Below are 27,378 nucleotides of genomic sequence, written 5' to 3' on the forward strand. Positions count from 1 at the left end.
GTTCCATCGACAGACTGCAACTCCCATAATGCACCATCACTAAAATTGGAGAGGAGTTAGTGCCGTCAAGACAAAAAGCAGGGGTCTAGTAACGACATGGCGTCATGTGGATCTTTTGATTGAGCCCATTCATGTAATTCTGACTATTCACCTCTCTCCACCTCCAGAATTGGTAAGGATCCCAATGGAGATGACACTCCGCCCCCTGCTGGGCAGCAGTTTGTCGGTGCCGTGCTACTTCAAGTTAAAAACAGGCGATGACCCCGAGGCCTCGACCATGTCAGCGCTCTCCCACCGTATCAGATGGACTTATGTCTCCAAGAACAAGACCACGCTCATCCTGGAGGCCTTGGACGGCAAAGTTCAGGTGGGGAAGGAGTACAAAGACAGAGTGACCATGGTCAACTATCCAAAGGCTCACACTGACGCCACCATAGAGATCACAGAGGTGCGGTCGAAAGACTCAGGAACGTACCACTGTGAGGTGATTTATGACAACGAGGAAATCTATGACTCTGTGGACATTCAGGTTCAAGGTACGACACCAGTTCACCTTAGTTATGACATTTTTTTAAACCAGCAGTAATTGAGAAGAGTAAATGTATGATCTCTGTCTTCTCTCTCTCTTTCTCAGGTATTGTGTTCCACTACTACACTGACCATTACAGCTTGAGCTTTGAGAAGGCGAAGGCAGCGTGTAATGAGAACAGTGCTTCCATCGCCACCCCTGCTCAGCTCAGGGCTGCTTATCATGATGGCATGGATCAGTGTAGCGCTGGCTGGCTGTCTGACCAGACCGTCAGGTAAGATTTTCAGTCAGACGTTACCAGTTGTTCTGGACATCACACAAAGTCATAATGTGAAGGAAACCCTTCACATTACGCTTGCATTAGTCATACAACTATTTATTCATTCAGTTAATATTGTTTTAAATTTGAATATAGGCTTGGAACATTATTTACATCAGGTGGTAACTTTCCATCATGACATTTCCTTCTGGATTGAAAGGGGTGAATAAACAGATCTCCCCAAAAACAATGCCTCACTGAATTATTTTGATATGAGTGAGCATGTTGCTTTGTAAATGTAGCAGAACTTTAAGTTTGTCTGAGGCGTCTTGAAGCAGACACCTAAAAGAAGTACAGTGGATTAAGTTAAATGGAATTATAACAGAAAAATAAGGAATGAAATAGGAATATATTAGGAATTCAATCAACAACAGAAACAGTTGGAACTCACTGGGCCTTGCCTACATCAACCTAAAAATGTCAGTTCCTTAATTGATTCCGGTGTGCTTCACTGCAGGTACCCCCTCCGCGAACCCCGGGAAGGCTGTTGGGGAGATGAAGATGGATCTCCTGGAGTGAAATCATATGGAGAAAAGGATTCCAATGAGACCTTTGATGTTTATTGTTTTGCTGAGAAGATGTCAGGTATGCCACTATTCAGGGATCTCTTCATAGTGGCTTTATTATGCTTAGAATAACAGGTGATTGGGGATTATTGCCTTAGGGTAATTCAAACTGTGTGTCATATAAGTTGTCAATGGCAAACTAATAAAAAGTATGGTATCATCCTGACCTATAGTATGTGGTAAAAGAGAGCGACCTATCATAAAACACTGAAAACGCCACATGACGGGCGAGATCTCCGTCATCAGCGGTGAACTGTTGGATTAGACTTGATGTAGATCTCTGTCAACGTCAGGGAATGTGTTCATGTAATTGAATTCATTCTAATCACATACTGAGTGTCTAACGGTTTTCATTCCCTGTTGTGAAAGCGCTACCTTGCTCTATTGAAAGGAATTAACCAGCTAAATGTAACCCAGACCCTCCTCTCTGTCCTCCCAGGCAGGGTCTTTTTCTCAACGTCGGAAGAAGAGTTCACATTCTACCAAGCTAGTGACCAGTGTACCCAACTGGGCAGCCGTTTGGCCACAACTGGAGAGCTGTACCTGGCATGGCAGGACGGCATGGATATGTGTCACCCCGGCTGGCTGGCTGACCAGAGTGTCCGCTACCCCATAAACATTGCAACGTCACACTGTGGAGGAGGCACGGTGGGAGTGATAACCATGGACATCGACCCCAACATTACGTCTCGACACAACGCAGTATGTTTTCAAGGTAAATCTTTTAGAGTGAGTTCCATCGACAGACAGCAACTCCCATAATGCACCATCACTAAAATTGGAGAGGAGTTAGTGCCGTCAAGACAAAAAGCAGGGGTCTAGTAACGACATGGAGTCATGTGGATCTTTTGATTGAGCCCATTCATGTAATTTTGACTATTCACCTCTCTCCACCTCCAGAATTGGTAAGGATCCCAATGGAGATGACACTCCGCCCCCTGTTGGGCAGCAGTTTGTCGGTGCCGTGCTACTTCAAGTTAAAAACAGGCGATGACCCCGAGGCCTCGACCATGTCAGCGCTCTCCCACCGTATCAGATGGACTTATGTCTCCAAGAACAAGACCACGCTCATCCTGGAGGCCTTGAACGGCAAAGTTCAGGTGGGGAAGGAGTACAAAGACAGAGTGACCATGGTCAACTATCCAAAGGCTCACACTGACGCCACCATAGAGATCACAGAGGTGCGGTCGAAAGACTCAGGAACGTACCACTGTGAGGTGATTTATGACAACGAGGAAATCTATGACTCTGTGGACATTCAGGTTCAAGGTACGACACCAGTTCACCTTAGTTATGACATTTTTTTAAACCAGCAGTAATTGAGAAGAGTAAATGTATGATCTCTGTCTTCTCTCTCTCTTTCTCAGGTATTGTGTTCCACTACTACACTGACCATTACAGCTTGAGCTTTGAGAAGGCGAAGGCAGCGTGTAATGAGAACAGTGCTTCCATCGCCACCCCTGCTCAGCTCAGGGCTGCTTATCATGATGGCATGGATCAGTGTAGCGCTGGCTGGCTGTCTGACCAGACCGTCAGGTAAGATTTTCAGTCAGACGTTACCAGTTGTTCTGGACATCACACAAAGTCATAATGTGAAGGAAACCCTTCACATTACGCTTGCATTAGTCATACAACTATTTATTCATTCAGTTAATATTGTTTTAAATTTGGGCTTGGAACATTATTTACATCAGGTGGTAACTTTCCATCATGACATTTCCTTCTGGATTGAAAGGGGTGAATAAACAGATCTCCCCAAAAACAATGCCTCACTGAATTATTTTTATATGAGTGAGCATGTTGCTTTGTAAATGTAGCAGAACTTTAAGTTTGTCTGAGGCGTCTTGAAGCAGACACCTAAAAGAAGTACAGTGGATTAAGTTAAATGGAATTATAACAGAAAAATAAGGAATGAAATAGGAATATATTAGGAATTCAATCAACAACAGAAACAGTTGGAACTCACTGGGCCTTGCCTACATCAACCTAAAAATGTCAGTTCCTTAATTGATTCCGGTGTGCTTCACTGCAGGTACCCCCTCCGCGAACCCCGGGAAGGCTGTTGGGGAGATGAAGATGGATCTCCTGGAGTGAAATCATATGGAGAAAAGGATTGCAATGAGACCTTTGATGTTTATTGTTTTGCTGAGAAGATGTCAGGTATGCCACTATTCAGGGATCTCTTCATAGTGGCTTTATTATGCTTAGAATAACAGGTGATTGGGGATTATTGCATTAGGGTAATTCAAACTGTGTGTCATATAAGTTGTCAATGGCAAACTAATAAAAAGTATGGTATCATCCTGACCTATAGTAGGTGGTAAAAGAGAGCGACCTAAAACACTGAAAACACCACATGACGGGCGAGATCTCCGTCATCAGCGGTGAATGGTTGGATTAGACTTGATGTAGATCTCTGTCAACGCCAGGGAATGTGTTCATGTAATTTAATTCATTCTAATCACATACTGAGTGTCTAACGGTTTTCATTCCCTGTTGTGAAAGCGCTACCTTGCTCTATTGAAAGGAATTAACCAGCTAAATGTAACCCAGACCCTCCTCTCTGTCCTCCCAGGCAGGGTCTTTTTCTCCACGTCGGAAGAAGAGTTCACATTCTACCAAGCTTGTGACCAGTGTACCCAACTGGGCAGCCGTTTGGCCACAACTGGAGAGCTGTACCTGGCATGGCAGGACGGCATGGATGTGTGTCAGCCCGGCTGGCTGGCTGACCAGAGTGTCCGTTACCCCATAAACATTGCAACATCACACTGTGGAGAAGGCACGGTGGGAGTGATAACCATGGACATCGACCCCAACATTAAGTCTCGATACAACGCAATATGTTTTCAAGGTAAATATTTTAGAGTGAGTGATGGACAGACTGCAACTCCCATAATGCACCATCACTAAAATTGGAGAGGAGTTAGTGCCGTCAAGACAAAAAGCAGTGGTCTAGTAACGACATGGCGTCATGTGGATCTTTTGATTGAGCCCATTCATGTAATTCGACTATTCACCTCTCTCCACCTCCAGAATTGGTAAGGATCCCAATGGAGATGACACTCCGCCCCCTGCTGGGCAGCAGTTTGTCGGTGCCGTGCTACTTCAAGTTAAAAACAGGCGATGACCCCGAGGCCTCGACCATGTCAGCGCTCTCCCACCGTATCAGATGGACTTATGTCTCCAAGAACAAGGCCACGCTCATCCTGGAGGCCTTGGACGGCAAAGTTCAGGTGGGGAAGGAGTACAAAGACAGAGTGACCATGGTCAACTATCCAAAGGCTCACACTGACGCCACCATAGAGATCACAGAGGTGCGGTCGAAAGACTCAGGAACGTACCACTGTGAGGTGATTTATGACAACGAGGAAATCTATGACTCTGTGGACATTCAGGTTCAAGGTACGACACCAGTTCACCTTAGTTATGACATTTTTTTAAACCAGCAGTAATTGAGAAGAGTAAATGTATGATCTCTGTCTTCTCTCTCTCTTTCTCAGGTATTGTGTTCCACTACTACACTGACCATTACAGCTTGAGCTTTGAGAAGGCGAAGGCAGCGTGTAATGAGAACAGTGCTTCCATCGCCACCCCTGCTCAGCTCAGGGCTGCTTATCATGATGGCATGGATCAGTGTAGCGCTGGCTGGCTGTCTGACCAGACCGTCAGGTAGGATTTTCAGTCAGACGTTACCAGTTGTTCTGGACATCACACAAAGTCATAATTACGCTTGCATTAGTCATACAACTATTTATTCATTCAGTATTCATTCAACTATTTATTCATTCAGTCACAATAAGCTTGTAAAATGTTTACATCAGATGGAAACATGATGCGTGAAGGGGGTGAAGGGGTGAATAAACTGTGATCTCCCCAAAACAATGCCTCACTGAATTATTTTTATGTGAGTGAGCATGTTGCTTTGTAGCAGAACTTTAAGTTCGTCTGAGGCCTCTTGAAGCAGACTCTAAAAGATGTATGGCTCAGTGGTCCAGGCACCTTGGCTGGCAATCCAGTCTGGCAGTGTGCCGCGGGTTCGACTCCCGATCCCGACGGCCTTTACTGCATGTCTTCCCCCCCCATCTCTCTCCCCATTTCCTGTCAGCCTACTGTCTGTCCCTCCATAAAAAATATAAAATAAAGGCGCAAGCCACAAAAAAAAACAACATTAAAAGATGTACAGTGCCTTAAATTAAATGGAATTATAACAGAAAAATCTGGAATAAAATAGCAATATATATTATGATGAGGTTTGGAAGTCAATCAACAACAGAAACAATTGGAACTCACTGGGCCTTGACTACATCACAGAATCTTCACCATATGATGTGGCACAATGAAAATATATACATTTGCTTGTATCAACCTGAAAAAGTCAGTTCCTTAATTGATTCCGGTGTGCTTCACTGCAGGTACCCCCTCCGCGAACCCCGGGAAGGCTGTTGGGGAGATGAAGATGGATCTCCTGGAGTGAAATCATATGGAGAAAAGGATTGCAATGAGACCTTTGATGTTTATTGTTTTGCTGAGAAGATGTCAGGTATGCCACTATTCTGGGATCTTTTCATAGTGGCTTTATTATGCTTTGAATCACAGATGGTTGGGGATTATTGCATTAGGGTAATTCAAACTGTTTGTCATATAAATTGTCAATGGCAAACTAATACAAGGTATGGTATCAATAACCATCCTGTATGTGGTACTATAAACCATTCCCGTTTAAACAGACACCTGGTTATCTGTCATCATCCACGATAAACATACTTGAGTCTCTCTTAGAGGGATTTATAGTGTGATATTGGAATAAGTGTGTGAACTTTAACAAACAATTAAAATAATTACATAATGTGCAGAGAGAACACTGTAGTGCACCAGCATACCAAACAATGAACCTAGCATTTGTCTAAATAACATGCTAACTAAATCACATTCTTAACATTTGTGGTTGAGAAAAACTAATCTATGGAAGAAAAACCTGAGAACAAGCGACCAATGTACTGTATGTCTGTCTGCATAGAATACTAGCATCAATCAAAATGAAAGGTTTTGTACAGTACTTACCATTAATATAATTGAATTCAATCTAATCACATTTTTTTTACTTTTTTATACTTACCATTAAACATTCTTCCACCACTCAGTAAAGACCCATGACGTGAACCGGATGTAAACAAATGCCGCGTAAAGTGACAAGCGATTATATTTTTGATTGAACAAAGCTTGTTTTGACCAAAAACCCAATCTGGGATGAATGCATTTTTCTAAATCTGATAACGTTGAGGCGGATGTAAGGCGAAAATTTCACTTACATTTCATATCCGGTTGTATCTGTTGCTTAGCAACCTAGAACCATTCATACGTTGGCGAAGAGCACGACCTCTGAAAAGACCACATGACGGAGATCTCCGTCATCGGCGGTAAATTGTTTAGAAATTGATTAGACTTTACGTAGATCTTTGTCAACAGCAGTGGATGTGTTGTAATTGAATTCACTCTAATCACAATCACTGAGTGTCTATCTTCTATTCTTCTTTCACCCCCTGTTGTGAAAGCGCTACCTTGCTCAATTGAACGGAATTAACCAGATAAATGTAACCCACACCCTCCTCTCTGTCCTCCCAGGCAGGGTCTTTTTCTCCACATCGGAAACAGAGTTCACCTTCTCCGAAGCTTGTGACCAATGTACCCAACTGGGCAGCCGTTTGGCCACAACTGGAGAGCTGTACCTGGCATGGCAGAACGGTATGCATGTGTGTCAGGCCGGCTGGCTGGCTGACCAGAGTGTCCGCTACCCCATAAACATTGCAACGTCACACTGTGGAGGAGGCACGGTGGGAGTGATAACCATCAGTGACCCCAACACTGAGTCTCGATACAGCGCATGGTGTTTTAAAGGTAAATTATTTTAGAATGAGTTATTGAAGGACTGCAACTCCCATAATGCACCATCAATATCCATCAATCATTGCTGTAGTGTAGCACTTGCCCTAGCCTCAACGACCTTCTAGAATTATTCAAAGGCTAAAATGACTCAAATGTAATTTAGATGGCATGTTATATGGACAGATGCCATATATACTGTGTCTACTGTGTAGTGTCAATGTACAGACTATTTGATTGATTTTGTTCTTGGATATTCTACTGTTCGACTGATGATGGTTTTGGTTTACTTATGATCCTAGATTACTTATACCTTCTGGCGTAGCATTGTGGAATCCATGATCTCGACCACGGTCGAAAAATGATGATGTCAGTCATCTATAAGTTTGCACTATGACATCAGTACGGTTCTAGGGCCTTCCTATCTACCCTGGCTTTGGCCAGACTCATAACGTGGATTCACTGACGCTTCAGTGGAAGCGTCAGTGAATCCACTGGTTATGAGTCTCATAGAATCCACGTTAGAGTCTGGCCAAAGCCAGGCTACCTCCTATCCCCACATCTTACCATTGCTTTCCTACTGGGTCCTCTTCTTGGAAAAGAGCTCATGAATCTTTAGTAATGTTAGACAACGCAGATAAGATCGTCCTGGTTTAGCACAGAGCTGGAGTGAAGATACCAGGTCTAAACTATAGCGTTTCTGTGAATGTTTTCTCCACATGTCTGGCAGAGAAGGCCAGTGACTAGCCTCAGAAACCCAGACTTTAGCCAGTCACTAACATAGCTTTTTTCAGACATCTGTTTGCTGCGTGAGAGCGCATCTCCAACAAGAACAAGGGTCACAAACCCCCATTGTAGGGGCTTTATATCTCGTTAGGACTCATTGATTTACATTTTGCCATTTCAACACAACATCAACCACAGGTAAACATCATTGAACAATGCACAACTGGTCCTTACAATCATGATAATGTGGTGTCTCCAACAGAGGGTGAGGCTGTTGGATGGATGGGCTACCGTGGATGGGCTACCGAACACCTCACCGTACACGGGTGGATGGCCGGGTGGATGGCCTTCCTAGAGGACGATGATGCCATGGACCGTTTGATGTTTGATGATGGTGGTCATGATGGTGGCATCATCGTCCTAGAGGACGATGATGCCTTGATGTTTGATGATGGTGGTCATGATGGTGGTGAGTGGATGGTAAGGATCCCAATGGAGATGACACTCCGCCCCCTGCTGGGCAGCAGTTTGTCGGTGCCGTGCTACTTCAAGTTAAAAACAGGCGATGACCCCGAGGCCTCGACCATGTCAGCGCTCTCCCACCGTATCAGATGGACTTATGTCTCCAAGAACAAGGCCACGCTCATCCTGGAGGCCTTGGACGGCAAAGTTCAGGTGGGGAAGGAGTACAAAGACAGAGTGACCATGGTCAACTATCCAACGGCTCACACTGACGCCACCATAGAGATCACAGAGGTGCGGTCGAAAGACTCAGGAACGTACCACTGTGAGGTGATTTATGACAACGAGGAAATCTATGACTCTGTGGACATTCAGGTTCAAGGTACGACACCAGTTCACCTTAGTTATGACATTTTTTTAAACCAGCAGTAATTGAGAAGAGTAAATGTATGATCTCTGTCTTCTCTCTCTCTTTCTCAGGTATTGTGTTCCACTACTACACTGACCATTACAGCTTGAGCTTTGAGAAGGCGAAGGCAGCGTGTAATGAGAACAGTGCTTCCATCGCCACCCCTGCTCAGCTCAGGGCTGCTTATCATGATGGCATGGATCAGTGTAGCGCTGGCTGGCTGTCTGACCAGACCGTCAGGTAGGATTTTCAGTCAGACGTTACCAGTTGTTCTGGACATCACACAAAGTCATAATGTGAAGGAAACCCTTCACATTACGCTTGCATTAGTCATACAACTATTTATTCATTCAGTTAATATTTTTTCAAATTTGAATATAGGCTTGGAACATTATTTACATCAGGTGGTAACTTTCCATGATGACATTTCCTTCTGGATTGAAAGGGGTGAATAAACTGATCTCCCCAAAAACAATGCCTCACTGAATTATTTTTATATGAGTGAGCATGTTGCTTTGTAAATGTAGCAGAACTTTAAGTTCGTCTGAGGCGTCTTGAAGCAGACACCTAAAAGAAGTACAGTGGATTAAGTTAAATGGAATTATAACAGAAAAATCAGGAATGAAATAGGAATATATTAGGAATTCAATCAACAACAGAAACAGTTGGAACTCACTGGGCCTTGCCTACATCAACCTAAAAATGTCAGTTCCTTAATTGATTCCGGTGTGCTTCACTGCAGGTACCCCCTCCGCGAACCCCGGGAAGGCTGTTGGGGAGGTGAAGATGGATCTCCTGGAGTGAAATCATATGGAGAAAAGGATTCCAATGAGACCTTTGATGTTTATTGTTTTGCTGAGAAGATGTCAGGTATGCCACTATTCAGGGATCTCTTCATAGTGGCTTTATTATGCTTAGAATAACAGGTGATTGGGGATTATTGCATTAGGGTAATTCAAACTGTGTGTCATATAAGTTGTCAATGGCAAACTAATAAAAAGTATGGTATCATCCTGACCTATAGTATGTGGTAAAAGAGAGCGACCTATCATAAAACACTGAAAACACCACATGACGGGCGAGATCTCCGTCATCAGCGGTGAATGGTTGGATTAGACTTGATGTAGATCTTTGTCAACGTCAGGGAATGTGTTCATGTAATTTAATTCATTCTAATCACATACTGAGTGTCTAACGGTTTTCATTCCCTGTTGTGAAAGCGCTACCTGGCTCTATTGAAAGGAATTAACCAGCTAAATGTAACCCAGACCCTCCTCTCTGTCCTCCCAGGCAGGGTCTTTTTCTCAACGTCAGAAGAAGAGTTCACATTCCACCAAGCTAGTGACCAGTGTACCCAACTGGGCAGCCGTTTGGCCACAACTGGAGAGCTGTACCTGGCATGGCAGGACGGCATGGATGTGTGTCAGCCCGGCTGGCTGGCTGACCAGAGTGTCCGCTACCCCATAAACATTGCAACGTCACACTGTGGAGAAGGCACGGTGGGAGTGATAACCATGGACATCGACCCCAACATTAAGTCTCGATACAACGCAATATGTTTTCAAGGTAAATCTTTTAGAGTGAGTGATGGACAGACTGCAACTCCCTAATGCACCATCACTAAAATTGGAGAGGAGTTAGTGCCGTCAAGACAAAAAGCAGTGGTCTAGTAACGACATGGCGTCATGTGGATCTTTTGATTGAGCCCATTCATGTAATTCTGACTATTCACCTCTCTCCACCTCCAGAATTGGTAAGGATCCCAATGGAGATGACACTCCGCCCCGTGCTGGGCAGCAGTTTGTCGGTGCCGTGCTACTTCAAGTTAAAAACAGGCGATGACCCCGAGGCCTCGACCATGTCATCGCTCTCCCACCGTATCAGATGGACTTATGTCTCCAAGAACAAGACCACGCTCATCCTGGAGGCCTTGGACGGCAAAGTTCAGGTGGGGAAGGAGTACAAAGACAGAGTGACCATGGTCAACTATCCAAAGGCTCACACTGACGCCACCATAGAGATCACAGAGGTGCGGTCGAAAGACTCAGGAACGTACCACTGTGAGGTGATTTATAACAACGAGGAAATCTATGACTCTGTGGACATTCAGGTTCAAGGTACGACACCAGTTCACCTTAGTTATGACATTTTTTTAAACCAGCGGTAATTGAGTAGAGTAAATGTATGATCTCTGTCTTCTCTCTCTCTTTCTCAGGTATTGTGTTCCACTACTACACTGACCATTACAGCTTGAGCTTTGAGAAGGCGAAGGCAGCGTGTAATGAGAACAGTGCTTCCATCGCCACCCCTGCTCAGCTCAGGGCTGCTTATCATGATGGCATGGATCAGTGTAGCGCTGGCTGGCTGTCTGACCAGACCGTCAGGTAAGATTTTCAGTCAGACGTTACCAGTTGTTCTGGACATCACACAAAGTCATAATGTGAAGGAAACCCTTCACATTACGCTTGCATTAGTCATACAACTATTTATTCATTCAGTTAATATTGTTTTAAATTTGAATATAGGCTTGGAACATTATTTACATCAGGTGGTAACTTTCCATCATGACATTTCCTTCTGGATTGAAAGGGGTGAATAAACAGATCTCCCCAAAAACAATGCCTCACTGAATTATTTTTATATGAGTGAGCATGTTGCTTTGTAAATGTAGCAGAACTTTAAGTTTGTCTGAGGCGTCTTGAAGCAGACACCTAAAAGAAGTACAGTGGATTAAGTTAAATGGAATTATAACAGAAAAATAAGGAATGAAATAGGAATATATTAGGAATTCAATCAACAACAGAAACAGTTGGAACTCACTGGGCCTTGCCTACATCAACCTAAAAATGTCAGTTCCTTAATTGATTCCGGTGTGCTTCACTGCAGGTACCCCCTCCGCGAACCCCGGGAAGGCTGTTGGGGAGATGAAGATGGATCTCCTGGAGTGAAATCATATGGAGAAAAGGATTCCAATGAGACCTTTGATGTTTATTGTTTTGCTGAGAAGATGTCAGGTATGCCACTATTCAGGGATCTCTTCATAGTGGCTTTATTATGCTTAGAATAACAGGTGATTGGGGATTATTGCCTTAGGGTAATTCAAACTGTGTGTCATATAAGTTGTCAATGGCAAACTAATAAAAAGTATGGTATCATCCTGACCTATAGTATGTGGTAAAAGAGAGCGACCTATCATAAAACACTGAAAACGCCACATGACGGGCGAGATCTCCGTCATCAGCGGTGAACTGTTGGATTAGACTTGATGTAGATCTCTGTCAACGTCAGGGAATGTGTTCATGTAATTGAATTCATTCTAATCACATACTGAGTGTCTAACGGTTTTCATTCCCTGTTGTGAAAGCGCTACCTTGCTCTATTGAAAGGAATTAACCAGCTAAATGTAACCCAGACCCTCCTCTCTGTCCTCCCAGGCAGGGTCTTTTTCTCAACGTCGGAAGAAGAGTTCACATTCTACCAAGCTAGTGACCAGTGTACCCAACTGGGCAGCCGTTTGGCCACAACTGGAGAGCTGTACCTGGCATGGCAGGACGGCATGGATATGTGTCACCCCGGCTGGCTGGCTGACCAGAGTGTCCGCTACCCCATAAACATTGCAACGTCACACTGTGGAGAAGGCACGGTGGGAGTGATAACCATGGACATCGACCCCAACATTACGTCTCGACACAACGCAGTATGTTTTCAAGGTAAATCTTTTAGAGTGAGTTCCATCGACAGACAGCAACTCCCATAATGCACCATCACTAAAATTGGAGAGGAGTTAGTGCCGTCAAGACAAAAAGCAGGGGTCTAGTAACGACATGGAGTCATGTGGATCTTTTGATTGAGCCCATTCATGTAATTTTGACTATTCACCTCTCTCCACCTCCAGAATTGGTAAGGATCCCAATGGAGATGACACTCCGCCCCCTGTTGGGCAGCAGTTTGTCGGTGCCGTGCTACTTCAAGTTAAAAACAGGCGATGACCCCGAGGCCTCGACCATGTCAGCGCTCTCCCACCGTATCAGATGGACTTATGTCTCCAAGAACAAGACCACGCTCATCCTGGAGGCCTTGAACGGCAAAGTTCAGGTGGGGAAGGAGTACAAAGACAGAGTGACCATGGTCAACTATCCAAAGGCTCACACTGACGCCACCATAGAGATCACAGAGGTGCGGTCGAAAGACTCAGGAACGTACCACTGTGAGGTGATTTATGACAACGAGGAAATCTATGACTCTGTGGACATTCAGGTTCAAGGTACGACACCAGTTCACCTTAGTTATGACATTTTTTTAAACCAGCAGTAATTGAGAAGAGTAAATGTATGATCTCTGTCTTCTCTCTCTCTTTCTCAGGTATTGTGTTCCACTACTACACTGACCATTACAGCTTGAGCTTTGAGAAGGCGAAGGCAGCGTGTAATGAGAACAGTGCTTCCATCGCCACCCCTGCTCAGCTCAGGGCTGCTTATCATGATGGCATGGATCAGTGTAGCGCTGGCTGGCTGTCTGACCAGACCGTCAGGTAAGATTTTCAGTCAGACGTTACCAGTTGTTCTGGACATCACACAAAGTCATAATGTGAAGGAAACCCTTCACATTACGCTTGCATTAGTCATACAACTATTTATTCATTCAGTTAATATTGTTTTAAATTTGAATATAGGCTTGGAACATTATTTACATCAGGTGGTAACTTTCCATCATGACATTTCCTTCTGGATTGAAAGGGGTGAATAAACAGATCTCCCCAAAAACAATGCCTCACTGAATTATTTTTATATGAGTGAGCATGTTGCTTTGTAAATGTAGCAGAACTTTAAGTTTGTCTGAGGCGTCTTGAAGCAGACACCTAAAAGAAGTACAGTGGATTAAGTTAAATGGAATTATAACAGAAAAATAAGGAATGAAATAGGAATATATTAGGAATTCAATCAACAACAGAAACAGTTGGAACTCACTGGGCCTTGCCTACATCAACCTAAAAATGTCAGTTCCTTAATTGATTCCGGTGTGCTTCACTGCAGGTACCCCCTCCGCGAACCCCGGGAAGGCTGTTGGGGAGATGAAGATGGATCTCCTGGAGTGAAATCATATGGAGAAAAGGATTCCAATGAGACCTTTGATGTTTATTGTTTTGCTGAGAAGATGTCAGGTATGCCACTATTCAGGGATCTCTTCATAGTGGCTTTATTATGCTTAGAATAACAGGTGATTGGGGATTATTGCCTTAGGGTAATTCAAACTGTGTGTCATATAAGTTGTCAATGGCAAACTAATAAAAAGTATGGTATCATCCTGACCTATAGTATGTGGTAAAAGAGAGCGACCTATCATAAAACACTGAAAACGCCACATGACGGGCGAGATCTCCGTCATCAGCGGTGAACTGTTGGATTAGACTTGATGTAGATCTCTGTCAACGTCAGGGAATGTGTTCATGTAATTGAATTCATTCTAATCACATACTGAGTGTCTAACGGTTTTCATTCCCTGTTGTGAAAGCGCTACCTTGCTCTATTGAAAGGAATTAACCAGCTAAATGTAACCCAGACCCTCCTCTCTGTCCTCCCAGGCAGGGTCTTTTTCTCAACGTCGGAAGAAGAGTTCACATTCTACCAAGCTAGTGACCAGTGTACCCAACTGGGCAGCCGTTTGGCCACAACTGGAGAGCTGTACCTGGCATGGCAGGACGGCATGGATATGTGTCACCCCGGCTGGCTGGCTGACCAGAGTGTCCGCTACCCCATAAACATTGCAACGTCACACTGTGGAGAAGGCACGGTGGGAGTGATAACCATGGACATCGACCCCAACATTACGTCTCGACACAACGCAGTATGTTTTCAAGGTAAATCTTTTAGAGTGAGTTCCATCAACAGACAGCAACTCCCATAATGCACCATCACTAAAATTGGAGAGGAGTTAGTGCCGTCAAGACAAAAAGCAGGGGTCTAGTAACGACATGGAGTCATGTGGATCTTTTGATTGAGCCCATTCATGTAATTTTGACTATTCACCTCTCTCCACCTCCAGAATTGGTAAGGATCCCAATGGAGATGACACTCCGCCCCCTGTTGGGCAGCAGTTTGTCGGTGCCGTGCTACTTCAAGTTAAAAACAGGCGATGACCCCGAGGCCTCGACCATGTCAGCGCTCTCCCACCGTATCAGATGGACTTATGTCTCCAAGAACAAGGCCACGCTCATCCTGGAGGCCTTGAACGGCAAAGTTCAGGTGGGGAAGGAGTACAAAGACAGAGTGACCATGGTCAACTATCCAAAGGCTCACACTGACGCCACCATAGAGATCACAGAGGTGCGGTCGAAAGACTCAGGAACGTACCACTGTGAGGTGATTTATGACAACGAGGAAATCTATGACTCTGTGGACATTCAGGTTCAAGGTACGACACCAGTTCACCTTAGTTATGACATTTTTTTAAACCAGCAGTAATTGAGAAGAGTAAATGTATGATCTCTGTCTTCTCTCTCTCTTTCTCAGGTATTGTGTTCCACTACTACACTGACCATTACAGCTTGAGCTTTGAGAAGGCGAAGGCAGCGTGTAATGAGAACAGTGCTTCCATCGCCACCCCTGCTCAGCTCAGGGCTGCTTATCATGATGGCATGGATCAGTGTAGCGCTGGCTGGCTGTCTGACCAGACCGTCAGGTAGGATTTTCAGTCAGACGTTACCAGTTGTTCTGGACATCACACAAAGTCATAATTACGCTTGCATTAGTCATACAACTATTTATTCATTCAGTATTCATTCAACTATTTATTCATTCAGTCACAATAAGCTTGTAAAATGTTTACATCAGATGGAAACATGATGCGTGAAGGGGGTGAAGGGGTGAATAAACTGTGATCTCCCCAAAACAATGCCTCACTGAATTATTTTTATGTGAGTGAGCATGTTGCTTTGTAGCAGAACTTTAAGTTCGTCTGAGGCCTCTTGAAGCAGACTCTAAAAGATGTATGGCTCAGTGGTCCAGGCACCTTGGCTGGCAATCCAGTCTGGCAGTGTGCCGCGGGTTCGACTCCCGATCCCGACGGCCTTTACTGCATGTCTTCCCCCCCCATCTCTCTCCCCATTTCCTGTCAGCCTACTGTCTGTCCCTCCATAAAAAATATAAAATAAAGGCGCAAGCCACAAAAAAAAACAACATTAAAAGATGTACAGTGCCTTAAATTAAATGGAATTATAACAGAAAAATCTGGAATAAAATAGCAATATATATTATGATGAGGTTTGGAAGTCAATCAACAACAGAAACAATTGGAACTCACTGGGCCTTGACTACATCACAGAATCTTCACCATATGATGTGGCACAATGAAAATATATACATTTGCTTGTATCAACCTGAAAAAGTCAGTTCCTTAATTGATTCCGGTGTGCTTCACTGCAGGTACCCCCTCCGCGAACCCCGGGAAGGCTGTTGGGGAGATGAAGATGGATCTCCTGGAGTGAAATCATATGGAGAAAAGGATTGCAATGAGACCTTTGATGTTTATTGTTTTGCTGAGAAGATGTCAGGTATGCCACTATTCTGGGATCTTTTCATAGTGGCTTTATTATGCTTTGAATCACAGATGGTTGGGGATTATTGCATTAGGGTAATTCAAACTGTTTGTCATATAAATTGTCAATGGCAAACTAATACAAGGTATGGTATCAATAACCATCCTGTATGTGGTACTATAAACCATTCCCGTTTAAACAGACACCTGGTTATCTGTCATCATCCACGATAAACATACTTGAGTCTCTCTTAGAGGGATTTATAGTGTGATATTGGAATAAGTGTGTGAACTTTAACAAACAATTAAAATAATTACATAATGTGCAGAGAGAACACTGTAGTGCACCAGCATACCAAACAATGAACCTAGCATTTGTCTAAATAACATGCTAACTAAATCACATTCTTAACATTTGTGGTTGAGAAAAACTAATCTATGGAAGAAAAACCTGAGAACAAGCGACCAATGTACTGTATGTCTGTCTGCATAGAATACTAGCATCAATCAAAATGAAAGGTTTTGTACAGTACTTACCATTAATATAATTGAATTCAATCTAATCACATTTTTTTTACTTTTTTATACTTACCATTAAACATTCTTCCACCACTCAGTAAAGACCCATGACGTGAACCGGATGTAAACAAATGCCGCGTAAAGTGACAAGCGATTATATTTTTGATTGAACAAAGCTTGTTTTGACCAAAAACCCAATCTGGGATGAATGCATTTTTCTAAATCTGATAACGTTGAGGCGGATGTAAGGCGAAAATTTCACTTACATTTCATATCCGGTTGTATCTGTTGCTTAGCAACCTAGAACCATTCATACGTTGGCGAAGAGCACGACCTCTGAAAAGACCACATGACGGAGATCTCCGTCATCGGCGGTAAATTGTTTAGAAATTGATTAGACTTTACGTAGATCTTTGTCAACAGCAGTGGATGTGTTGTAATTGAATTCACTCTAATCACAATCACTGAGTGTCTATCTTCTATTCTTCTTTCACCCCCTGTTGTGAAAGCGCTACCTTGCTCAATTGAACGGAATTAACCAGATAAATGTAACCCACACCCTCCTCTCTGTCCTCCCAGGCAGGGTCTTTTTCTCCACATCGGAAACAGAGTTCACCTTCTCCGAAGCTTGTGACCAATGTACCCAACTGGGCAGCCGTTTGGCCACAACTGGAGAGCTGTACCTGGCATGGCAGAACGGTATGCATGTGTGTCAGGCCGGCTGGCTGGCTGACCAGAGTGTCCGCTACCCCATAAACATTGCAACGTCACACTGTGGAGGAGGCACGGTGGGAGTGATAACCATCAGTGACCCCAACACTGAGTCTCGATACAGCGCATGGTGTTTTAAAGGTAAATTATTTTAGAATGAGTTATTGAAGGACTGCAACTCCCATAATGCACCATCAATATCCATCAATCATTGCTGTAGTGTAGCACTTGCCCTAGCCTCAACGACCTTCTAGAATTATTCAAAGGCTAAAATGACTCAAATGTAATTTAGATGGCATGTTATATGGACAGATGCCATATATACTGTGTCTACTGTGTAGTGTCAATGTACAGACTATTTGATTGATTTTGTTCTTGGATATTCTACTGTTCGACTGATGATGGTTTTGGTTTACTTATGATCCTAGATTACTTATACCTTCTGGCGTAGCATTGTGGAATCCATGATCTCGACCACGGTCGAAAAATGATGATGTCAGTCATCTATAAGTTTGCACTATGACATCAGTACGGTTCTAGGGCCTTCCTATCTACCCTGGCTTTGGCCAGACTCATAACGTGGATTCACTGACGCTTCAGTGGAAGCGTCAGTGAATCCACTGGTTATGAGTCTCATAGAATCCACGTTAGAGTCTGGCCAAAGCCAGGCTACCTCCTATCCCCACATCTTACCATTGCTTTCCTACTGGGTCCTCTTCTTGGAAAAGAGCTCATGAATCTTTAGTAATGTTAGACAACGCAGATAAGATCGTCCTGGTTTAGCACAGAGCTGGAGTGAAGATACCAGGTCTAAACTATAGCGTTTCTGTGAATGTTTTCTCCACATGTCTGGCAGAGAAGGCCAGTGACTAGCCTCAGAAACCCAGACTTTAGCCAGTCACTAACATAGCTTTTTTCAGACATCTGTTTGCTGCGTGAGAGCGCATCTCCAACAAGAACAAGGGTCACAAACCCCCATTGTAGGGGCTTTATATCTCGTTAGGACTCATTGATTTACATTTTGCCATTTCAACACAACATCAACCACAGGTAAACATCATTGAACAATGCACAACTGGTCCTTACAATCATGATAATGTGGTGTCTCCAACAGAGGGTGAGGCTGTTGGATGGATGGGCTACCGTGGATGGGCTACCGAACACCTCACCGTACACGGGTGGATGGCCGGGTGGATGGCCTTCCTAGAGGACGATGATGCCATGGACCGTTTGATGTTTGATGATGGTGGTCATGATGGTGGCATCATCGTCCTAGAGGACGATGATGCCTTGATGTTTGATGATGGTGGTCATGATGGTGGTGAGTGGATGGTAAGGATCCCAATGGAGATGACACTCCGCCCCCTGCTGGGCAGCAGTTTGTCGGTGCCGTGCTACTTCAAGTTAAAAACAGGCGATGACCCCGAGGCCTCGACCATGTCAGCGCTCTCCCACCGTATCAGATGGACTTATGTCTCCAAGAACAAGGCCACGCTCATCCTGGAGGCCTTGGACGGCAAAGTTCAGGTGGGGAAGGAGTACAAAGACAGAGTGACCATGGTCAACTATCCAACGGCTCACACTGACGCCACCATAGAGATCACAGAGGTGCGGTCGAAAGACTCAGGAACGTACCACTGTGAAGTGATTTATGACAACGAGGAAATCTATGACTCTGTGGACATTCAGGTTCAAGGTACGACACCAGTTCACCTTAGTTATGACATTTTTTTAAACCAGCAGTAATTGAGAAGAGTAAATGTATGATCTCTGTCTTCTCTCTCTCTTTCTCAGGTATTGTGTTCCACTACTACACTGACCATTACAGCTTGAGCTTTGAGAAGGCGAAGGCAGCGTGTAATGAGAACAGTGCTTCCATCGCCACCCCTGCTCAGCTCAGGGCTGCTTATCATGATGGCATGGATCAGTGTAGCGCTGGCTGGCTGTCTGACCAGACCGTCAGGTAGGATTTTCAGTCAGACGTTACCAGTTGTTCTGGACATCACACAAAGTCATAATGTGAAGGAAACCCTTCACATTACGCTTGCATTAGTCATACAACTATTTATTCATTCAGTTAATATTTTTTCAAATTTGAATATAGGCTTGGAACATTATTTACATCAGGTGGTAACTTTCCATGATGACATTTCCTTCTGGATTGAAAGGGGTGAATAAACTGATCTCCCCAAAAACAATGCCTCACTGAATTATTTTTATATGAGTGAGCATGTTGCTTTGTAAATGTAGCAGAACTTTAAGTTCGTCTGAGGCGTCTTGAAGCAGACACCTAAAAGAAGTACAGTGGATTAAGTTAAATGGAATTATAACAGAAAAATCAGGAATGAAATAGGAATATATTAGGAATTCAATCAACAACAGAAACAGTTGGAACTCACTGGGCCTTGCCTACATCAACCTAAAAATGTCAGTTCCTTAATTGATTCCGGTGTGCTTCACTGCAGGTACCCCCTCCGCGAACCCCGGGAAGGCTGTTGGGGAGATGAAGATGGATCTCCTGGAGTGAAATCATATGGAGAAAAGGATTCCAATGAGACATTTGATGTTTATTGTTTTGCTGAGAAGATGTCAGGTATGCCACTATTCAGGGATCTCTTCATAGTGGCTTTATTATGCTTAGAATAACAGGTGATTGGGGATTATTGCATTAGGGTAATTCAAACTGTGTGTCATATAAGTTGTCAATGGCAAACTAATAAAAAGTATGGTATCATCCTGACCTATAGTATGTGGTAAAAGAGAGCGACCTATCATAAAACACTGAAAACACCACATGACGGGCGAGATCTCCGTCATCAGCGGTGAATGGTTGGATTAGACTTGATGTAGATCTTTGTCAACGTCAGGGAATGTGTTCATGTAATTTAATTCATTCTAATCACATACTGAGTGTCTAACGGTTTTCATTCCCTGTTGTGAAAGCGCTACCTGGCTCTATTGAAAGGAATTAACCAGCTAAATGTAACCCAGACCCTCCTCTCTGTCCTCCCAGGCAGGGTCTTTTTCTCAACGTCAGAAGAAGAGTTCACATTCCACCAAGCTAGTGACCAGTGTACCCAACTGGGCAGCCGTTTGGCCACAACTGGAGAGCTGTACCTGGCATGGCAGGACGGCATGGATGTGTGTCAGCCCGGCTGGCTGGCTGACCAGAGTGTCCGCTACCCCATAAACATTGCAACGTCACACTGTGGAGAAGGCACGGTGGGAGTGATAACCATGGACATCGACCCCAACATTAAGTCTCGATACAACGCAATATGTTTTCAAGGTAAATCTTTTAGAGTGAGTGATGGAAAGACTGCAACTCCCTAATGCACCATCACTAAAATTGGAGAGGAGTTAGTGCCGTCAAGACAAAAAGCAGTGGTCTAGGGCGTCATGTGGATCTTTTGATTGAGCCCATTCATGTAATTCTGACTATTCACCTCTCTCCACCTCCAGAATTGGTAAGGATCCCAATGGAGATGACACTCCGCCCTGTGCTGGGCAGCAGTTTGTCGGTGCCGTGCTACTTCAAGTTAAAAACAGGCGATGACCCCGAGGCCTCGACCATGTCATCGCTCTCCCACCGTATCAGATGGACTTATGTCTCCAAGAACAAGACCACGCTCATCCTGGAGGCCTTGGACGGCAAAGTTCAGGTGGGGAAGGAGTACAAAGACAGAGTGACCATGGTCAACTATCCAAAGGCTCACACTGACGCCACCATAGAGATCACAGAGGTGCGGTCGAAAGACTCAGGAACGTACCACTGTGAGGTGATTTATAACAACGAGGAAATCTATGACTCTGTGGACATTCAGGTTCAAGGTACGACACCAGTTCACCTTAGTTATGACATTTTTTTAAACCAGCGGTAATTGAGTAGAGTAAATGTATGATCTCTGTCTTCTCTCTCTCTTTCTCAGGTATTGTGTTCCACTACTACACTGACCATTACAGCTTGAGCTTTGAGAAGGCGAAGGCAGCGTGTAATGAGAACAGTGCTTCCATCGCCACCCCTGCTCAGCTCAGGGCTGCTTATCATGATGGCATGGATCAGTGTAGCGCTGGCTGGCTGTCTGACCAGACCGTCAGGTAGCATTTTCAGTCAGACGTTACCAGTTGTTCTGGACATCACACAAAGTCATAATGTGAAGGAAACCCTTCACATTACGCTTGCATTAGTCATACAACTATTTATTCATTCAGTTCATATTTTTTTAAATTTGAATATAGGCTTGGAACATTATTTACATCAGGTGGTAACTTTCCATGATGACATTTCCTTCTGGATTGTAAGGGGTGAATAAACTGATCTCCCCAAAAACAATCCCTCACTGAATTATTTTTATATGAGTGAGCATGTTGCTTTGTAAATGTAGCAGAACTTTAAGTTCGTCTGAGGTGTCTTGAAGCAGACACCTAAAAGAAGTACAGTAGATTAAGTTAAATGGAATTATAACAGAAAAATCAGGAATGAAATAGGAATATATTAGGAATTCAATCAACAACAGAAACAGTTGGAACTCACTGGGCCTTGCCTACATCAACCTAAAAATGTCAGTTCCTTAATTGATTCCTGTGTGCTTCACTGCAGGTTCCCCCTCCGCGAATCCCGGGAAGGCTGTTGGGGAGGTGGATCTCCTGGAGTGAAATCATATGGAGAAAAGGATTCCAATGAGACCTTTGATGTTTATTGTTTTGCTGAGAAGATGTCAGGTATGCCACTATTCAGGGATCTCTTCATAGTGGCTTTAGTATGCTTAGAATAACAGGTGATTGGGGATTATTGCATTAGGGTAATTCAAACTGTGTGTCATATAAGTTGTCAATGGCAAAACTAATAAAAAGTATGGTATCATCCTGACCTATAGTAGGTGGTAAAAGAGAGCGACCTAAAACACTGAAAACACCACATGACGGGCGAGATCTCCGTCATCAGCGGTGAATGGTTGGATTAGACTTGATGTAGATCTCTGTCAACGTCAGGGAATGTGTTCATGTAATTGAATTAATTCTAATCACATACTGAGTGTTTAACGGTTTTCATTCCCTGTTGTGAAAGCGCTACCTTGCTCTATTGAAAGGAATTAACCAGCTAAATGTAACCTCCTCCTCTCTGTCCTCCCAGGCAGGGTCTTTTTCTCCACGTCGGAAGAAAAGTTCATATTCTACCAAGCTAGTGACCAGTGTACCCAACTGGGCAGCCGTTTGGCCACAACTGGAGAGCTGTACCTGGCATGGCAGGATGGCATGGATGTGTGTCAGCCCGGCTGGCTGGCTGACCAGAGTGTCCGCTACCCCATAAACATTGCAACGTCACACTGTGGAGGAGGCACGGTGGGAGTGATAACCATGGACATCGACCCCAACATTAAGTCTCGACACAACGCAGTATGTTTTCAAGGTAAATCTTTTAGAGTGAGTGATTGAAAGACTGCAACTCCCATAATGCACCATCACTAAAATTGGAGAGGAGTTAGTGCTGTGAAGACAAAAAGCCGGGGTCTAGTAACGACATGGCTTCATGTGGATCTCTTGATTGATCCCATTCATGTAATTCTGACTATTCACCTCTCTCCACCTCCAGAATTGGTAAGGATCCCAATGGAGATGACACTCCGCCCCCTGCTGGGCAGCAGTTTGTCGGTGCCGTGCTACTTCAAGTTAAAAACAGGCGATGACCCCGAGGCCTCGACCATGTCAGCGCTCTCCCACCGTATCAGATGGACTTATGTCTCCAAGAACAAGGCCACGCTCATCCTGGAGGCCTTGGACGGCAAAGTTCAGGTGGAGAAGGAGTACAAAGACCGAGTGACCATGGTCAACTATCCAAAGGCTCACACTGACGCCACCATAGAGATCACAGAGGTGCGGTCGAGAGACTCAGGAACGTACCACTGTGAGGTGATGTATGACAACGAGGAAATCTATGACTCTGTGGACATTCAGGTTCAAGGTACGACACCAGTTCACCTTAGTTATGACTTTTTTTTAAAACCAGCAGTAATTGAGAAGAGTAAATATATGATCTCTGTCTTGTCTTCTCTCTCTCTTTCTCAGGTATTGTGTTCCACTACTACACTGACCGTTACAGCTTGAGCTTTGAGAAGGCGAAGGCAGCGTGTAATGAGAACAGTGCTTCCATCGCCACCCCTGCTCAGCTCAGGGCTGCTTATCATGATGGGATGGATCAGTGTAGCGCTGGCTGGCTGTCTGACCAGACCGTCAGGTAGGATTTTCAGTCAGACTTTACCAGTTGTTCTGGACATCACACAAAGTCATAATGTGAAGGAAACTCTTCACATTACTCTTGCATTAGTCATGAGTGCTTTGTAAATGTAGCAGAACTTTAAGTTCGTCTGAGGTGTCTTGAAGCAGACACATAAAAGAAGTACAGTGGATTAAGTTAAATGGAATTATAACAGAAAAATCTGAAATGAAATAGAAAAATATTAGGAATTCAATCAACAACAGAAACAGTTGGAACTCACTGGGCCTTGCCTACATCAACCTAAAAATGTCAGTTCCTTAATTGATTCCTGTGTGCTTCACTGCAGGTACCCCCTCCGCGAACCCCGGGAAGGCTGTTGGGGAGATGGATCTCCTGGAGTGAAATCATATGGAGAAAAGGATTGCAATGAGACCTTTGATGTTTATTGTTTTGCTGAGAAGATGTCAGGTATGCCACTATTCGGGGATCTCTTCATAGTGGCTTTATTATGCTTAGAATAACAGGTGATTGGGGATTATTGTAATAGGGTAATTCAAACTGTGTGTCATATGAATTGTCAATGGCAAACTAATAAAAAGTATGGTATCATCCTGACCTATAGTATGTGGTAAAAGAGAGCGACCTATCATAAAACACTGAAAACACCACATGACGGGCGAGATCTCCGTCATCAGCGGTGAATGGTTGGATTAGACTTGATGTAGATCTCTGTCAACGTCAGGGAATGTGTTCATGTAATTGAATTCATTCTAATCACATACTGAGTGTCTAACGGTTTTCATTCCCTGTTGTGAAAGCGCTACCTTGCTCTATTGAAAGGAATTAACAAACTAAATGTAACCCAGACCCTCCTCTCTGTCCTCCCAGGCAGGGTCTTTTTCTCCACGTCGGAAGAAGAGTTCACATTCTACCAAGCTTGTGACCAGTGTACCCAACTGGGCAGCCGTTTGGCCACAACTGGAGAGCTGTACCTGGCATGGCAGGACGGCATGGATGTGTGTCAGCCCGGCTGGCTGGCTGACCAGAGTGTCCGCTACCCCATAAACATTGCAACGTCACACTGTGGAGGAGGCACGGTGGGAGTGATAACCATGGACATCGACCCCAACATTAAGTCTCGACACAACGCAGTATGTTTTCAAGGTAAATCTTTTAGAGTGAGTGATGGACAGACTGCAACTCCCATAATGTACCATCACTAAAATTGGAGAGGAGTTAGTGCCGTCAAGACAAAAAGACATTCATGTAATTCTGACTATTCACCTCTCTCCACCTCCAGAATTGGTAAGCATCCCAATGGAGATGACACTCCGCCCCCTGCTGGGCAGCAGTTTGTCGGTGCCGTGCTACTTCAAATTAAAAACAGGCGATGACTCCGAGGCCTCGACCATGTCAGCGCTCTCCCACCGTATCAGATGGACTTATGTCTCCAAGAACAAGGCCACGCTCATCCTGGAGGCCTTTGACGGCAAAGTTCAGGTGGAGAAGGAGTACAAAGACAGAGTGAACATGGTCAACTACCCAACGGCTCACACTGACGCCACCATAGAGATCACAGAGGTGCGGTCGAAAGACTCAGGAACGTACCACTGTGAGGTGATGTATGACAACGAGGAAATCTATGACTCTGTGGACATTCAGGTTCAAGGTACGACACCAGTTCACCTTAGTTATGACTAACTAAAACAGAAGTAATTGAGAGGAAATGTATGATCTCTGTCTTCTCTCTCTCTCTCTGTCTCTCTCTCTCTCTCTCTCTCTCTCTCTCTCACTCAGGTATTGTGTTCCACTACTACACTGACCATTACACCCTAAACTTTGAGAAGGCGAAGGCAGCGTGTTTTGAGAATATTGCTTCCATCGCCACCCCTGCTCAGCTCAGGGCTGCTTATCATGATGGCATGGATCAGTGTAACGCTGGCTGGCTGTCTGACCAGACCGTCAGGTAGGATTTTCAGTCAGACTTAAGACTGATCTGGACAGTTCTGGGTGGCCCTCAATAACATTTTGCCGACTGTAACGGTCTGATTCTAAAGTTCAGAATTCACAAGAGGTTCTATTCTGCATGCTTGTTGAGTACCCCTGTCTCCTTCACACTGACAAGACAAGTAAGACACACGAACGCGGGAAGCGAACGCAGCTCGTAAATTGCAAAAACAACAATTAGAATAAATTACGGTTTTTTTAAGTTCTCTTTTTTGTGTTTAAGATTTTTTTTAAGTTCATTTTTTTTTAAGTTAAGTTTTTTAAGTTAAGTTTTTTTTAAGTTTTTCCTTTTAAAGTTTTTCCTTTTTAAGTTTTTTTTTTAAGTTAAGTTTTTTTTAAGTTAAGTTTTGTGTGTGCGTGTGTGCGTTAAGTTTTTTTTAAGTTAAGTTTTGTGTTTGTGTCTGCGTGCGTGCGTGCGTGTGTGCGTGCGTGCGTGCATGTGTGTGTTTTTGTGTGTGATACAGCTGCGCCCTCTGGTGGTGGGCGGGTGGTGTTACAGCGTGACACACACACACACACAGACACACAGACGTGATCTGCTGGGTCTCATAGTAAATGCTCACTGCGTTCGCAATGAGAATGTCCTTAATGTTGGTGTCCGTGTTTTTGAGAGCTGTTATCTCCTCAGTCATAAATCAAAATGATGCGTGCACGTTCAACATACATACATAGGTTGGCTGTGGCACTGGTATACATTTGTGCGTGTGTGTGTGTGTGTGACACTGTGTGTGTGTGTGTGTGTGTGTGTGTGTGTGTGTGTGTGACACTGTGTGTGTGTGTGTGTGTGTGTGTGTGTGTGTGTGTGTGCGCACGCACGCACGCACACACGCACGCACGCACGCACGCACGCGCGCGCGCGCGTGCGTGCGTGCGTGCGTGAGAATTGGGAGGGAGGGGGCGATTCTGAGGCGATTCTGAGGCAGTCTTAAGCCAAAGGGGCTCATAGGGATCCGGCCCTGCACTTCCTTTTGGATTCAAAATGGATGAATAAACTGATCTCCCCCCAAAAATGCCTCACTCACTGAGTGATTTTTATGCTTCAGTAAACATTTGCTTTGTAAATGTAGCAGAGGTTTAAGCCAGGTTGTCTGAGGCATCTTATGTCTGCATACCAAGCAGACACATCCAAACACAATTTCAAATTAGACCTACTAGAAGACGTACAGTGCCTTAAGTTAGTGAATTATAACGAGAATATAAATCAAGAATTCAACCAACAACAGACATAATTGGAACTCACTGAAGGTTCTTGAATACTTTCCAGAACCTTCAACATATGACACACAATAAAATATATACATTTCCTTGTATCGACCTACACATGTCTTCACTGCAGGTACCCCCTCCGCGAACCCCGGGAAGGCTGTTGGGGAGATGAAGACGGATCTCCTGGAGTGAAATCATATGGGAAAAAAAATCCTAATGATAAGTTTGATGTGTACTGTTTTGCTGAGAAGATATCAGGTACACCACTATGCTGGGAACTATTCACATTTCCTT

The 27,378-nt window shown here is 44.2% G+C and overlaps 2 protein-coding genes across 2 annotated transcripts in view; both read left to right on the forward strand.

Moving 5' to 3' along the window:
- Positions 1-1,322: 1,322 nt before the first annotated feature.
- LOC306926241 (brevican core protein-like) lies at positions 1,323-4,866 on the forward strand (the record flags this gene model as incomplete). Its single annotated transcript, XM_079505508.1, has 7 exons — positions 1,323-1,433; positions 1,854-2,129; positions 2,315-2,683; positions 2,782-2,950; positions 3,447-3,574; positions 3,990-4,265; positions 4,448-4,866. Exons 1-7 carry the CDS (start codon positions 1,427-1,429, stop codon positions 4,864-4,866), a joined length of 1,644 nt encoding a protein of 547 aa, XP_079361634.1. The 5' UTR covers positions 1,323-1,426.
- A 52-nt stretch (positions 4,867-4,918) lies between these two features.
- Positions 4,919-27,378, forward strand: part of LOC306926242 (uncharacterized protein) — a 35,240-nt gene continuing 12,780 nt past the window's right edge. The window contains exons 1-34 of the mRNA XM_079505509.1: positions 4,919-5,083; positions 5,827-5,954; positions 7,037-7,309; positions 8,283-8,864; positions 8,963-9,131; positions 9,634-9,761; positions 10,182-10,457; positions 10,640-11,008; positions 11,107-11,275; positions 11,778-11,905; positions 12,326-12,601; positions 12,787-13,155; positions 13,254-13,422; positions 13,925-14,052; positions 14,473-14,748; positions 14,934-15,302; positions 15,401-15,569; positions 16,313-16,440; positions 17,523-17,795; positions 18,769-19,350; positions 19,449-19,617; positions 20,120-20,247; positions 20,668-20,943; positions 21,117-21,485; positions 21,584-21,752; positions 22,255-22,376; positions 22,789-23,064; positions 23,248-23,616; positions 23,721-23,889; positions 24,218-24,339; positions 24,760-25,035; positions 25,172-25,540; positions 25,669-25,837; positions 27,215-27,342. Of these exons, the coding sequence (XP_079361635.1) occupies positions 5,040-5,083; positions 5,827-5,954; positions 7,037-7,309; positions 8,283-8,864; positions 8,963-9,131; positions 9,634-9,761; positions 10,182-10,457; positions 10,640-11,008; positions 11,107-11,275; positions 11,778-11,905; positions 12,326-12,601; positions 12,787-13,155; positions 13,254-13,422; positions 13,925-14,052; positions 14,473-14,748; positions 14,934-15,302; positions 15,401-15,569; positions 16,313-16,440; positions 17,523-17,795; positions 18,769-19,350; positions 19,449-19,617; positions 20,120-20,247; positions 20,668-20,943; positions 21,117-21,485; positions 21,584-21,752; positions 22,255-22,376; positions 22,789-23,064; positions 23,248-23,616; positions 23,721-23,889; positions 24,218-24,339; positions 24,760-25,035; positions 25,172-25,540; positions 25,669-25,837; positions 27,215-27,342 (8,116 nt within the window). The 5' untranslated portion in view covers positions 4,919-5,039. The remainder of the gene's footprint in view (positions 5,084-5,826; positions 5,955-7,036; positions 7,310-8,282; positions 8,865-8,962; positions 9,132-9,633; positions 9,762-10,181; positions 10,458-10,639; positions 11,009-11,106; positions 11,276-11,777; positions 11,906-12,325; positions 12,602-12,786; positions 13,156-13,253; positions 13,423-13,924; positions 14,053-14,472; positions 14,749-14,933; positions 15,303-15,400; positions 15,570-16,312; positions 16,441-17,522; positions 17,796-18,768; positions 19,351-19,448; positions 19,618-20,119; positions 20,248-20,667; positions 20,944-21,116; positions 21,486-21,583; positions 21,753-22,254; positions 22,377-22,788; positions 23,065-23,247; positions 23,617-23,720; positions 23,890-24,217; positions 24,340-24,759; positions 25,036-25,171; positions 25,541-25,668; positions 25,838-27,214; positions 27,343-27,378) is intronic.

The sequence above is a fragment of the Electrona antarctica genome (genome assembly GCF_951216825.1).
Source record: "Electrona antarctica genome assembly, chromosome: 7".
Taxonomy (NCBI): domain Eukaryota; kingdom Metazoa; phylum Chordata; class Actinopteri; order Myctophiformes; family Myctophidae; genus Electrona; species Electrona antarctica.